This window comes from Beta vulgaris, chromosome 1 (assembly GCF_026745355.1).
Source record: "Beta vulgaris subsp. vulgaris cultivar EL10 chromosome 1, EL10.2, whole genome shotgun sequence".
NCBI lineage: Eukaryota > Viridiplantae > Streptophyta > Magnoliopsida > Caryophyllales > Amaranthaceae > Beta > Beta vulgaris.
The window spans coordinates 37,204,952-37,220,271 of NC_079202.1; the positions used below are offsets into that span (position 1 = coordinate 37,204,952).

The 15,320-nt window shown below is 38.0% G+C and overlaps 2 protein-coding genes across 2 annotated transcripts; both read right to left on the reverse strand.

The window, feature by feature from the left end:
- Nucleotides 1-656: 656 nt before the first annotated feature.
- On the reverse strand, nt 657-4,033 carry LOC125492841 (uncharacterized). Its single transcript, XM_057391887.1, has 6 exons — nt 3,947-4,033; nt 2,468-2,740; nt 2,013-2,385; nt 1,595-1,725; nt 934-1,337; nt 657-849 (listed from the first exon to the last, which is right to left on the reverse strand). The coding sequence occupies exons 1-6, from the start codon at nt 4,031-4,033 to the stop codon at nt 657-659; spliced, it is 1,461 nt and encodes a 486-aa protein (XP_057247870.1).
- A 474-nt stretch (nt 4,034-4,507) lies between these two features.
- LOC130590023 (uncharacterized) lies at nt 4,508-7,221 on the reverse strand. The gene is made up of 3 exons (XM_057391889.1): nt 7,049-7,221; nt 4,731-5,312; nt 4,508-4,648 (listed from the first exon to the last, which is right to left on the reverse strand). The coding sequence occupies exons 2-3, from the start codon at nt 5,283-5,285 to the stop codon at nt 4,508-4,510; spliced, it is 696 nt and encodes a 231-aa protein (XP_057247872.1). The 5' UTR covers nt 5,286-5,312; nt 7,049-7,221.
- Between the last annotated feature and the right edge of the window lie 8,099 nt (nt 7,222-15,320).

A 15,320-nucleotide genomic window follows, 5' to 3' on the forward strand; every position in this document is an offset into this window, starting at 1 on the left:
ACGATGATTTCAAGTCATAGTTTGTAAGGGGATGAAATGTTACAAACCTTCTCTAGATCATCAAATTCCGTGCAAGAAGAAATTATATCGTACATAAACCTCATCACATAATAGCCGCAAGCAACCCCGTCATGTTGTTGTGCACACTAAATTCAAAAACATAATCAAAAAATAATTCTCAAAATCTGATCAATAAATCTAGGGAGACTAATAACTTAAAGATAGATGACAACCGAAATCATTTACTTACCTTCACTGATTTCCATTGAGGAAGTGTGGCTCTTCTGGGACCAGAACCACGCAGTTTCTTCATCACACTACAACACCACATTTTATAATAGTGACAACAATGTCATGCATGCATGTTATTGAAGACTTAAAAGAAAATGAAAATACAACAATACCTATTCAATATGCTTTTGACTAGTAAGCCTCGGGGTGGTTCTTGACGCACAGAATCAAAATGGTATATTGTATGATTTGAAGGAGATATCACCAAAAGCATCCAATGAAGACTAATAATAAAAATTTAAATTCAACAATCATATAAAAATATATATATATATATATATATATATATATATATATATATAACATATTTGTACCAATAATATTTATCCAAAATAGCATTATGAAAAGACATTATCAATTGGGTACTAAAACATACTCTTCAATGTATGGAGCGATAATATACTTATCTCCCGATCGAACACATTGTCTAATACTCCGTTCAATGTACTCATTTGCTTCTTCATGGTTGTGCAACAATTGGCATCACGAATCTCTTGTGGACATAACCACCCAACTTTCGAAACAGAATCACATCCAAGTAAATCTTCGTAAAGTGCACTAAAAGAATAATCAAGTAAAGTTAGAATGAAAACCGTCAACAACTAACAAAATATTGAAGTAGTTACTTTAATTATATATAACCTCATGAAGACTTGTAATATGGATATATTTAACATCGCTCCACAGAGGAATTCCCGAATATCCACTTTATATACCCAAGTAGCCGAATCTTCACCTAGGTAATGGAATTGAGACTTCTCCAAATCAACCTTTATTGGGGAAGAATCGGGCAAGTTGCTAACCCGAGCATGTAGCCAAAGACATGACTTGCTAAGAGATCGGATCACTTGCTCATCACACACAAGTGGCGTTCCTTTTGGTGTTGCATCAGGAGATGAGCCCTTGGATGAAATCTTTCCTTCAATTGCAAGAATAGGTTGTGATTTCGCCTTGTTACTGTTAGCTTTTGAGTCCACCTCATTCGATTTTGAACGGTTTCCTTGCGAAACCTCTTTGTTCACATCCAAATTTCTCACATTTTTTGCCTTTTTTTGTCTTCAAAGCCTATTTAGAAACAAAAAGACACAAAAAAACATAGTTGAAAAGATCATTTGGTATGTTTTCATGCCAGTTTTATGAAAAGGAGAGGAAATAAAATATCTATAAAGCGTATGGTGATTATAAACAACAAATTGAACAGATAAAGGAAAAAACTACAAATCAACTTCATAATGTGCATATATTTTTGAGTTGGGCAAAACTTTTATATCACTATCATCATGCTTAGTCACATATATTTTACCTCATCTGTAAATCGCACCCAAGCACGAGGCAATAACACAAAACTACCCTCTGCGTCATTAAGAACAAAGAGGCTCCATTCCTCCCTAGGGACCGGCAGTGAGAAATCTTCAAATCCACATATAATGGTGTCTACAGACACATTAAAATAAAAATTTGCTACCGACATCAAATGCGATGTTTGGCCCACTCTCGATGGTTGTGCCCGACCATAAGCTACCACAACCAACTCCCCCTCTTTTGATTTGGGAAGTAAAAAATCACAGTGTGTCTCCTCCTATTTAAAACATAATTGGCTACATCAAACTTTAACAACATGATATAATATATTTTGTTAGAAAAGAAACTGAAAAAGTAATTATTTTTTTACCTCTAAATCAGGTATCGGGGGTCAAGTAGTGGAGGATTAGGTATCGAACCAGGTACTTCTCTGAGTGTCTCTTTAAGTGTCTGAGGATCTTGCTGGCTTAATTTGTCCCCAGGAGTGATATTGAGCTCGTCAAAGCTAGGTAATCCCATGTGTTCCAAGATGGCACTGAATTGATTCTTCATCTTCTTCTCAAGCTCCTCTATTGCAGATTTCATTTTGCGCTCCATATCTTGTGATGCATTAGAAATTGAGCTTGATCTTGTTGCGGAGTACTCTTCACCGTAAACTTTTTTCAAGCCTAGTCGTACCCCTCCTTTCCCTTTCACGCGTCCATCATGATCCTTACCTAGTACCATATACAAGGCATCCTTGTTCGCTTTGGGAACGAACTCGCCTGTAACCTCTTTGTGCTTCCATCCAAGCTAGTGAAAGAAGGAACACATAAGAAAACGGTTAGTTGGAAACTGAAAAATAAACTCAAATGAAGTGACACTAAAAACTAACCACAGCATCGGCTATCTTCTTCGTTCCCGGATCAGAAATGGTTCTTCTCCCACTTGCATCTCGACTATGAAGTGAACAATACCAATCGGCAACTCGATCAATCTTCTTTGTCGTAATTGTAGAGCTAGAAGTTCCCCCCGACGATGAGCTAATGCTTGGGTAAAAACCATCTACTTCAAGCCACTCCTTTCTACTCTGCTCATAAGTTTTAGGACCCATATGATGATAAAACTTCTTCTTCCCTGAGCTTATATAAGCTTTAGCGCGCTTTTCCTGTAGAATCAATATAAAATATATAAATTAAAGGTAACTATAGTCAATTAAGGCATATTAATATAAAAAAAATTGACTAGTTGGCTCATGACTAGTTGGGGTGGCAGGGGGTAAAAGGAGGGTGGCAGGGGGGTGGAAGGGGGGTATATTATTTTAAAATATTAAAAAAAAGAAATGAGATTTGAGAATTGTGATTTTGGACTTGTTTACATTTCTAAGAAGCTTGATCTAGTGACCCAAAAACCTCTGAAACTGTGCTGCAGTTGACTTAGATGTTAATATCAGAAAGAGTTAATGCTCTCAGATGGTAATACAAGTATACGTGAACTTGTCCAATATGATCAATCTTCAATGTATAGAACTGGAAGGTGACCTCCTGATATTAATTGATTCATATTTTCATTTGGACCTCTAGTCAAGCACATCAAATGCAGTTGCAATGAATGGATGACATCTAGTAATCAATACATCATTAATTGTGAAAACCATCCAACACAGACAATGTCAGTCAATGTACATGGTAAATGATACACTCATATTCAAATAGCTGCAACAGTATTCTGTTCATATGTTATGAATGAGTTTGACTTATTAGCTGTGTGTTCTTTCAGGTCAAAGTGGTAAGGTCTGGCTGTAAGTGAAAATAGCTGTAAGTGAAAAATATGTTATGCAAATAGCTGCACATAAGTTCAATCTGGCTGTAAGTGAAAGTCTCGCTCTTAAACTCTTCCCTGTTGTAAGGTGCACTTGGGCTGAACAAACAGATGAGAGTCTACTTGATGTTAGTCTCACAAACTGACAGATGTAGACACAGATTCATCTCAGGAACCTTAATTTATTGTTCAGAACTCGGAAGTGTATGACTAGGTCCTATAGTTTTTCTTGATTGACAGTTTCAATTGGGTACATGAAGGGACTGGAAATAAAGTTTGGATTTATTCCAACCACCTCGTGCTTCATTGTTAGTCTCATTTGACCTTATTGAGTAATTTATATATTTCAAAAAAGATATATAGTCATGCAAGGTTCTATTATATCTGTCATAATCTGTTTTCGGAAGTATACACTGGAGACAGCATATTCCAAATGGGATTAACAAAAAATGACAGAGGTATTAGATACAAATAATTGAACTATGTTTATAGTGTTTTGTTCAACATGTTTTTACTTATTAAATAAGTTAATGTAGGTTTCATAAAGTTATACCAACAACCAATAAGTTGACGTAACTTCAGATAAGTCGAAATCAATTGAATAGAACCCACCCATGATGTGCATAAGAGCTTCAGTCATGATCTAACCAAGTTCACCATCGTTCTCTGCTTTGGAGAGAAAGAGGATTTTATCAAAAAAAAAAAATTCCATGTATCTTTCAGGTGGTCATATTCAATCAAGCGGCAACCAAGTATACAGAAGGTTCATGTCAACTAACTTTAGAGATCTGCCAAATATTAATTGTGATTTATTTTAATGGTTTTGAGTAGCAGCAATAACATCATAAACTAGGAGGAAGGTATGCAGCTGGTTTAGAGGAAAATATGAGATAAAAACTTACATCTGCTTTCGGAGTAGTTTTTTGGGCAACAAATGCTTCCCAATCCTCTTTTGTGATGTGATCCCATATCTCATAAGGCAACTCCACCGGTCCTTGCTTCTTTTCCAATGCCTTTTCATTTTCCCCTCCCTCCTCATTTTCCTTTTCCTCTCCTTCCTCATTCTCCTTTTCCTTTTCCTCTCCTTCCTCATTCCCCTTTTTCTTTCCTTCTGTCAACTTCTTAGACTTGGTTCTTTTCTTCTTAAAGTGATCCATCCACTCACTAGCTTTGTCTTGAAGTCTCTAAATCTCTCTGCAACAGCTGATAAAAATACTTCCTTCTTGGCTTCATCAGGTTCAATATGAAATAAATTCTACATAAAGAAAAACAAAAAAGTTGCATAAAAAGTATGGTATAAAATGCAGCCAAATAATTGTGAACTCTTATAAACTTACCACTGTATCTTCCCACAATGCCTTCTTCATACCCTCCGTCACTTCTTTCCATGTTGTTAAAATGGAAAGTTTGCGCATGCAAAGGCCAACTTGTTGCCCATACATATGACGCCACTTACCACATGGTTGACCAAATTTATCGTATTCAAGGTGCATGGGTTCCTTGTTCTTAAGTCCTTTTGTGGGACCTCGCCCTCTTTTCTTTTTTGGATTGTGACTCACAATTTCACTTGCGGTACGCGTTGTAGTATCGGTCTCCTCCTCACCTTTATCCTCTTCCATCTCACCTTTATCCTCTTCCATCTCACCTTTATCCTCTTCCATCTCACTTTTATCCTCTTCCATCTCACCTTTATCCTCCATCTCTGGATCATACTCAGCATCATCATCACGCTCCATTTCATCATTCTCAATATCATCCTCCTTACTCCTGCATTTGCGTTTTGTGCCCTTTTTTGATTGAGTTTCATATGCGGCAGAACAAATCCCCATTTCTTGCATTTTTAATTTATTTTCCGCTATCCTCTTTTCTCTACATTTCTCATAATCTGTCATCTTGAATGTCTAATGTGAGATTAGCTTCTGCACAAAGAGGTCATAGACATTCAGTTTTAAAAAAAAAGGACAGAGAGTTATGGTTCTAGTATACTACATACAACAATAGACTATTAAAAATACAAGTAGGTGGGTGTGTGAGGGAGGCAGTGCATGTAAAAAAGGACAGAGAGTTAAAGGCAGTGGGAGGAAATGCAGTGAGTGCAGTTGGGTGAGTGAGGGTCTTTGAGGGAGAGGGAGGCAGTGAGTGCAGGGAGGGGCAGTGGGCAGTGGGAAGGAGTGCAGGTGGGTGATTGAGGGTGTTTGAGGGAGGGGGAGGCAGTGAGTGCAGGGAGTGGCAGTGGGGCAGTGAGGGGATTACTGTGCAGGGCAGTGGGTGTTTGAGGGTGTTTGAGGGAGGGGGAATCAGTGAGTGCAGGGAGTGGCAGTGGGCAGTAGGAAGGAGTGCAGGTGGGTGAGTGAGGGTGTTTGAGGGAGGGGGAGGCAGTGAGTGCAGGGAGTGGCAGTGGGGCAGTGAGGGGATTACTGTGCAGGGCAGTGGGTGAGTGAGGGTGTTTGAGGGTGTTTGAGGGAGGGGGAATCAGTGAGTGAGTGTAGGGAGTGGCGTGAGTGAGCTGTTGCTGAGCCTTCCGAAATCATACCGCAAGTCCCAAGCAACATAGCTTAGAAGAAGTTTACTGAACTTTAAGTCCTTTTTCTTCTCCCAACAAACCAACTTCAACAAAAACAACATGAAACAACCAGATGAGAATGATGCAAGCAGCATCTCCAGTTGTAATAAACCTGAGAATAAATCAAATTCTCCTTATATCTTTCCCAATATTACTCATTTCTTTCCGTTTCTTTTTTAACGGTCATGAAATAGATGCATCCTAAGTTGAGATATGTATTATTACTATATTATTACTCCTATTATTATGAATTATTTATCCTCAAGATCATATTCTCTTCCTTCAAAACGTTCGTGCTTCACTAGTTCGCTTTCGAGATCATAATGCCTCTGATGATCCAGGATGTATTGTTGATTTGTTGCTTTTATGATATACAGTAATATTGTGGGGATAACAGTTTAGTTAGTTCAATAATGAGAAAAGTAGTATTAGGCAAAGTCAAAAATTGATTGCTTGACGTTTTCAACAATTATCCAAAGTCATAAATCCATCAGAAAGCTACATTCCATGAAGAGTAAACTGCATGGGTTAGCTACGTAAATCGGCTTAAATTAAGCACGTCCATATTTGCAATATTGAAGCATACAAGTTGAAATAGCTCAAATTGTGCTCATTGAATGTGTTCATTTCCTTTATTATACAAAGTCACGTGACATTCCACCGTCTAGAGTCTAGACTATAAATGACAGAAATTATAAGTAGATAAACTTTTAAAGTAAAAGTAACATGTACTTTTGGTGGCATTGAAAGGTAAGCAAAAAACAAAGACTCCTTACAGCAGAATAGCAGGTACTATTTATTGGATTCACACAAAAATATGAAGAACATTGCTAACTTGAAGTCAATGGATCAGAAATATCAAAACCAATTATGCTCAACATCACATGATCTATGCTCATTGCTCAAATAAACATCCAAGCAATATCTCTTCAACTAAAACAAACCAAGAACTGATTATGCAACAACAACAACAAGTCAACAACAACAATCATAATAACCACAACAACAACAACAACAACATAATTCGAGGTCGATCAACATGAATCGTCATAAGAAATCGAATCACACTTAAAGTGATAGTAATATGTATACCTTCTTCAATGAAGACAGAGAGTCCAAAATCAGTAGCTTTCAAAGCGGCATTCTCATCCTTATTAGCAAGTAAAAAATTCTCAGGCTTCAAATCCCTATGCATAACACCCATAAAGTGACAAACATGAACAACATTAACAATCTGACTCAACATAGTAGCAGCAGCTTTCTCACTATAAATCAACAATAATAATAAAAAAGCAGTTTCAATGAGTAATAATGTGTTACCTGCGAACTGGATGCTAGAGCGCTAGAGTGACTGTAAGCTAATTGGATTTGTGACAGCTAGAAGACCAAATGTAGTAGGGCATCAAACAAAAAAAGCAAGCAGCTACACATGACCTGCAGTCAAGATAGCTTGTTATCACTTGTTTATATATGATGTACATATGCTTTACTAGGAAGCAGAAGAGGTTCTTTAAAAGATCAAAGGTGTCAACGTCAAAAACTCAAACAAACTCATTATATAAAGTATCATATGAAAACTGCAAAGTAACGATATTCAAAGATAGAAAATAATAATATGAGAATAGGAACCACAAAAATATGTTTCATATCTCCGAAATAATAAAAGACATTCATAAACTTGTACATATAATACCTCGTGAATATATCATTCTCAGAAGTCGACAAGTATCCCTTCCGTGTGATCTACACGCATATAATTTGTGTCGACATCTGCATCGCATGTTACATCGATTTTGGGATTGATGAAAGGCGGGCTATCCTCAAATGCATCATATTCTTCCTCATCATCAACATCGCCAATGCCAAGGATACTTCTTTTTCCGCGGTACAACAATACACCACTTATGATCAGCAGGGTCTCTTACATAGAATACTTGCTTAGCATGTGTTGCAAGTATAAATGGCTCGTCACTTTCACGCAAATGACCCAAGTCTACAAGAGTGAATCCACAAGGGTCATCGTTTCTTACAAAACGCCGATTATTACCTATCCATTTGCAACAGAACAGACCAACCTTAAAACTAGAGTAGTTAAGCTCCCATATTTCTTGAATTCGCCCATAGTATAACAATTTGGCATCCACTGGATTCCGATCCTTAGCGCTCGCATAAAATGTAGATGACGCCAAAACAGAAACACCACTGTTTTGTAGTGATGATGACTTTTCATCTTGACCTTCACTCCAAAATGTAAATCCGTTGATATCATACCCCTCGTATTTGTTGACAGCTTCACGAGGACCAAATGCTAACCACTTAATAGTTTCAGATACATCATCTTGTTGTTGACATATTACTCGTATCATGAAACCAATCAATAAACGTCTTATTGTGCAACTGCATCAATGCCCTATCCCCTTTGGAAGGATTTTCAGCCCGTAGCACCTCCATATGCTCAGCCAAATACGGATGCACTGCTGCAACGTGATGCAACACTATAAGTGTGCTTGTAGGCGCCTATCCCTTGGAGGTGTGACTAATTTTGAGCCAATCGTACCGTGGCCTCCAAGTCTTCCATCATGTCGAGATGTAGGAAGTCCGATAGGTTCAGCACTAGCCAAATACTCGGCTACAAAATTACCAACTTCATCGCCCACGGTGCCTTGAATGATACTAGCTTCAGGTTGTGCAGGATTTCTCACTTTATCTTGTAAAGTACCCATTCGTCTTTCAAAAGGATAACACCACCTCAAAAACACTGGACCACAAAGCTTTATTTCACGAACTAGATGGACGATAAGATGAACCATTATGTCAAAGAATGCAGGTGGGAAATACATTTCAAACTTACAAAGAGTCTCTACCACATCAGCTTGAAGAGCATCAAGTCTTGTCGGATCAAGCACTTTGCTACATATCGTGTTGAAAAATGAGCATAGTTCAGTAATAGCATACCTCACATGTTTTGGTAGTATCCCACGAATAGCAATCGGTAAAAATACTTGCATCATAACATGACAATCATGAGATTTCATAAACCCTAATTTTAACTCGCCATTCAAAGATACAAATCTTTTCATATTAGATGAGTACCCCGACGGGACCTTAATGCCATACAAAGACTCACAAAAAATCCGCTTCTCTTCCTTGGACAACGTATAACAAGCTGGAGGCAAATAATTTCTATTGTCGACATTTTTTTTGTTCTTTTTAACCTTAACTTTCTCGAGATTTCTGTTTTCTTCTGATTCTTTCTCCTTCTTGTCTTCCTCAATATTTGTTTCTTTTTCAGATTTCTTCCTCTTCTTACCTTTCTTGTCCTGGGGCCACAATTCTGGCCGAACTCCTTTTTCTTCCAAGTACAATCGTGAGGCCTTGTTATCCTTTTTCTTATTGGGAATATTCATAAGCGTTCCAAGAATAGCATCGCATACATTTTTTTCTATATGCATGACGTCGAGACAATGTCTAACCTTTAGGTCTTTCCAGTAGGGGAGTGTCCAAAAGATAGACTCCTTTTTCCATAATCCTTTCTCCTCTTTCATTGTTTTACCAAAGATCGTTTCAACACCCTTTAGTTGCTCATAAACCTCTTTACCAGTCAATGGTCTACGAGCTACACCCTCTTCAACAGACCCATAAAATGCCTTCTTCTTCTTACGAAACGGGTGGTCGGTCGTAAGAACTTTCGGTGGGGCATGTAGACATGTTTGCAATTAGGAATGAATGTGGATTCCATGTCATCCATACATATCGAACATGCTTTCTTACCTTTATTCTTATACCCAGATAAGTTACCGTACGCCGGAAATCGTTAATGGTGCAGAAAAGCATTGCACGCAAGGTGAACATCTCATTAGCATGAGCATCAAACACAGAAACCCCTTCATCCCATAGCTTTTTGAGATCATCGATAAGTGGTGCAAGATAGACATCTATGTCATTTCCGGGCTGTTTAGGACCCGAGATTAGTAGCGACAACATCATGTACTTGCGTTTCATACACAACCAAGGAGGCAAGTTATATATAACTAAAAGCACAGGCCATGTACTATGCAAAGAGCTCATACTTCCGAATGGATTCATCCCATCTGTACATAGTCCAAGCCTCAAATTACGATCTTCATTCCCAAATGCTTATGCAATCTATTAATACTCTTCCACTCAGGAGAATCTGCTGGATGCTTCAACAAATATCTTTCTTCCTTCCGTCTGCATGCCACCTTAGATTTTTTGCATCTTTTTTTATGGAAAACAACCGCTTGAATCTAGGTATTATTGGAAGATACCACAACACCTTAGCTGGGGGTCCTTTCGAACCTCCAGCCCCTTTACGCTTGTAACGTGACTTCCCGCACCGTGGACACTCATCGAAATTGTCATATTCATTCCTATATAACACGCAGTCATTTGGACAAGCATGTATCTTCTTGTACTCTAAGCCAAAGGGACACATAAGCTTTCTAGCATAATAAGTCGACTTTGGAAGTTCATTGCCATCGGGAACATCTCACTTAACACTTCCAACAGGGAAGTGAAAACTATCGGTCCAATTTCCCTTTGACTTAATGTTGAAAAGTGTCAACACGGCAGAAAGTTTGGTAAATTTTTACAACCAGGATAAAGTGGCTTTTGTGCTGCCTCTGTCAAAGACTCAAAAACACGAGAATGTTGTCCTAAATCATCCTCAACACCATCCATCATCTCATCCACATGATCATTGTCATCATCATCAATCTTGTCCTCAGTATCATACTCCATTTCCTCAGACGCGTCTTCTTGCTCATGGACATGATTTGCACAAGAATTCCCTTCATACACTCCCTCCTCACCATGCCATATCCACACATGGTATTCAGGCCTAAACCCATTACGAAGTACATGCTCCCTAAGCAACTCAATACCATCGACTTTGAACACATTACTACACTTAACACAAGGACAATAAAATCCCAAAGCCCCGTCCTAGCTTGATGTTTTAAGGCAGAATCACAAAATTCCAGTACCCCATCCACAAATTTCGACGAATCAATGTTACCATACATCCACGAACGATCTTTCGCCATTCAAACAAACTTTAACGACTAATTAAACAATATAATAACACATTGTCAATCATTTAAGCATTAAACAATATGAAGATGCAAATTCAAAAGAAGATTTATAGCATGAATATATGCATGTCTTTCAAAGGTCCTTATCACTCCAACCTAACCCATCCTTTGACGTCTAATCCCACTAGTAAATGTACGTCATCTTCTCGATTCTATGGAAAATCCGGCAGCATTTCCCTACAGTTCTCCAAGTACGCAATGTAGGTAATTACTTATCTACATATGCACCCAGAGAACAAATTAGGGAAATGAGTAGCCGTGATTTTCCATAGAAACGAAAAGAAAACATACATTTACCACCTAAATGAGATCAAACGTCCAAGAACAGTCCCAAAACGGGACTATCCAAGACTTACTCCTAATGAGTAAGTCTTGGATGGGTATCTAGGCATATGATTATGATGATACTTTAATTGTGCATAAAAAAACAAACTTTTGAATAAAGTCCAGTCCTTGATTCTTAAAGCATTCTTAATGATTCAAAATTAACATACAAGTAAATCATTTAAACAAAGATGTTAACTAATTTTACATAAGAGTAAGAGGGAGCACAACTAACCTATGGGAGACCAAGAGAGAGAAAGCGCGCGGAAGCAAGTAGACACAGACAAGGTGTAAGATATGTAGGCACCCTGAGCATTATAACCAAAAGGAGAGGATTGATATTAGCAACGACTTTAGCAGACAAAAGTAGTCATTCATCCCCTACTAATAACTTCCTTTCTTAGTTCCACAAATAACTTCCTTTAATAAAACTTAGAGACGGACGAGGTGTAATACATTAGCTCACTGTTAACTATAATTCTCATTTAGTAGTTATATAGTAGTAATGACTCATGATAATTCTCATTTAGTAGTTACATACCACGGACAAACAGTTTGCTTGATTTATCTTCTTTATACTACTCATGACATCTCCCTGCAATGGTGACGCGGTGTCGACTACCACCTCCATACTATCTCCAATTATCTCCACCTTAATTATCTTCCTACTATCACTTCCTCAAATAATTTCTTAAGTTATGATCATGATATTCGAGGACTAACCGGCCACCTTTTCTCCCTCACTTAATAATTCCATTATTAGCACTAATATGATCTCACATCCCGCCAAGGCCATAATCATGATCACCAATCTCTAATGTTAATGATCTTAATCCAACGACTCCCGCTATCCAAACCTTTGATCATCCTAATGAGATGATTCTTAATGATTTCACCCCTCATAATAATTTGGATAGTTTGATTCCACCCATTATTACTACCTATGATCAATTATTGTCATCATCAGCAAGGTTTCAACATTTGCTTAATGAAGTTGGGATTAATGATCATCATGTAAATGATCACCCATTTTCACGTACACGATTATCAGTTTATCCAACATCCAATGATGATGATCAGGCATTTATGAGGATGAAGTTAGGAAAGATGATGTTGATGATAGGAGACCCAATCAGCATATTCACCGACATTACATGAAAACAAAAATCAATTGAAATTGGATGTGGTGGAAAACCCCCCTCCATCCACAATCTCAGGTCATTTCTCTCTCTCTCCTCTCTTTACTCTCTTCACCCCTAACCAAAATTTGGCTACATTTTACCTTCTGTTCTTTGTACAGTAAATTTTTCACCTGCTTTATTTTTATTTTTTTACTAATTTGGCTTTAAATTTGTGACGTTGCATTTTGAGTAACCCAGTTTTATGTGCTTGTGATTCTATGTTGTGTTTATATATAACTAGGCTAATTTGGATATAGGACAAGAGAAAAAAAAAAGAAAGAATTCATCTTTGTTTTGAGCTATTGGTTTTTGCTTATTACGATTGATTGATTAATGCCAAAGTGATACCAAATGTTGTTTGCTTCAGCAATTACATTGAGATTATTAGAACATAAATCCTGTTTTTATCTCAATTATTGTCTTTTCTCTCATTTTCTTGGTTAATTATAGTAAACAAGTAGATTTTTTTTTCTGTTTTTGAGTTTTCTGCAAAATCAAAAAGTGAAATTCAAACGGCGGCCGGTGGAGAGAGAAAGAAAGAAACCTGATTGAACTGCGGCCGGTAAATTGTGGTGGAAGCAGCAACGGCGGCAGACTTCGAACTCGATTGAACCTGAACTGTGGTGGAAGCAGCAACCGCCAGGGACTTCGAACTGCGGCACTTCGAACGGCGGCCAGGGATTGTACGAGCGAGTTCCAATTGAAATCCGGCGGAGGGAGGGAGGGAGGGACGGCGGAGGACGGCGGAGGACGGCTGAGGATGCGAAGGACTTGGGAGTTGGGAGGGAGATGCGACTTAGGAGTTGGGAGAATTGATAACTGAATTAGGGATATGCGAAGGACTTGGGCATTAATTAGGGACGACTGAGTAATAGCAGGTATATTTGATAACAAAATTAATAACTCTCGCGCCTACCTATCACAAATGCTCCGTTGATCAACCCGAGCATTTGTATCACAAATGCTCGTGTTGATTAGTCAACCGGAGCATTTGGTATAAAATGCCCCGGTTGACTAATCAACACGAGCATTTGTGATACAAATGCTCGGGTTGATTAATCAACCAAAGCATTTGATAAGTAGCATTTGATGTTTTTTGTACTAGTGACACTTAGAGTTAAGTGTTGGGAGTCATTACTAGGGTTAGTAGTGAGGGGAATCGTATTGTATCAAGAGTTTGATATTTTAGGATTCAAAGAAATAAAAGAGTTTTTGTTTCTTGTAGACATAGATCTCAGAGGTGAGATTGAACCACGTTATATCTTGTGTCAAATCTAATATCTTTTAAGTTTATTATTCGCAAAAACTCAAATAGCGATTTCGAGTGTTCTACTCAGTGCCAGGCACTGAGCCACAAAAGGATTTTTCGAAAAACGATTAGATTTCACCACTCAATTCAACCCCCCCTTCTTGAGTGTCACCTTGTGTTCCAACAAGTGGTATCAGAGCAGGCTATTCTCATAAGACTAACATCTAGAGAATAGAAATCATGAACACGCAAGATGACTACCGTGACAAGTATTCCAAGTGTCCAATTTTCAACGGGAAGATTATGGATGGTGGAAGACTAGGATGAGGATCTACATTCAAGGTTCTGATTTTCAATGCTGGAGAATCATAAAGACTGGACCTCTTCCTATTCAAAACAAAGATGATGAAGGAAACCTGATCGACAAGGAGGAAGATGAGTACAATTCTGTTGACTACGGAAAAGCCGAAAAGAATTACAAAGCTATGAGTATTCTCCAATCTGGAATTGGACCTGATGAATATTCAAGAATCTCGGCGGTACTATGCTAAGGAAATTTGGGACACACTGGAATTGGCCCATGAAGGTACAAATGAGGTAAAACAGTCTAGGATAGATTTACTAGTCCATGAATATGAATTGTTCACAATGAATAAGGACGAATCTATTAAAGATATGTTTACCAGATTCACACTAATAACTAATGAACTAAGATCCTTAGGAAAAATCTATTCTTCTGAAGATTTAGTTAGAAAAGTGTTAAGAAGTTTGACTAATAAATGGCTTCCCAAAATCATGCTATTCAAAGGCTAAAGATCTAACAAAACTATCACTAGAACAACTAATTGGTTCTTTAATGACCCATGAACTTGTTTTAGATCCTAAATCAAATGAACCAAAGAATAAAGGGTTGGCCTTAAAAACTGAAGTAGAAAGGATGATAGTGAAAGTGATGAAGAAGTAGCGTCTCTAACTAGAAAGTTTCAAAATTTCTTAAAAAGAACAGGAGCAACAACTTCAGGAGAAGTGGAAACTTCAAAGGTAAAGGCACTACTTCTAACCCTAAGAAAAGTGCTACTAACTCTGGTTGTTTCAAGTGTGGTGAGTATGATCACAGGATTAAAGAATGCCCTCTGTGGATGAAGAAAAGCCTAGAGAAAAACGAGGAGCAGTCAAAAAGGAGTACAAGAAAGCCATGATCGCAGCAGTATGGCGAGACTCGGATTCTGACGAGGATCAGTGCCAGGCACAGTGCCACGAAGCGAAATTATGTCTGAATGCTGTACAGACAACTCTGAAGACGGCACTGAGCCCTGACGACTCACATCTATGCTTGATGGCTAAAAGTTCGAACCCTCTTGAAGAGGAAGAAGACAGTGAGGTAAGTCTAACTTCTTTAAAACCTTCAATTCATCTTCTTTCCAAAAGTAAGCTTGTCATTTGCTTGAAAACGTAATTGATGATTGTCAAAACATGAATGATAATTTTGATACATG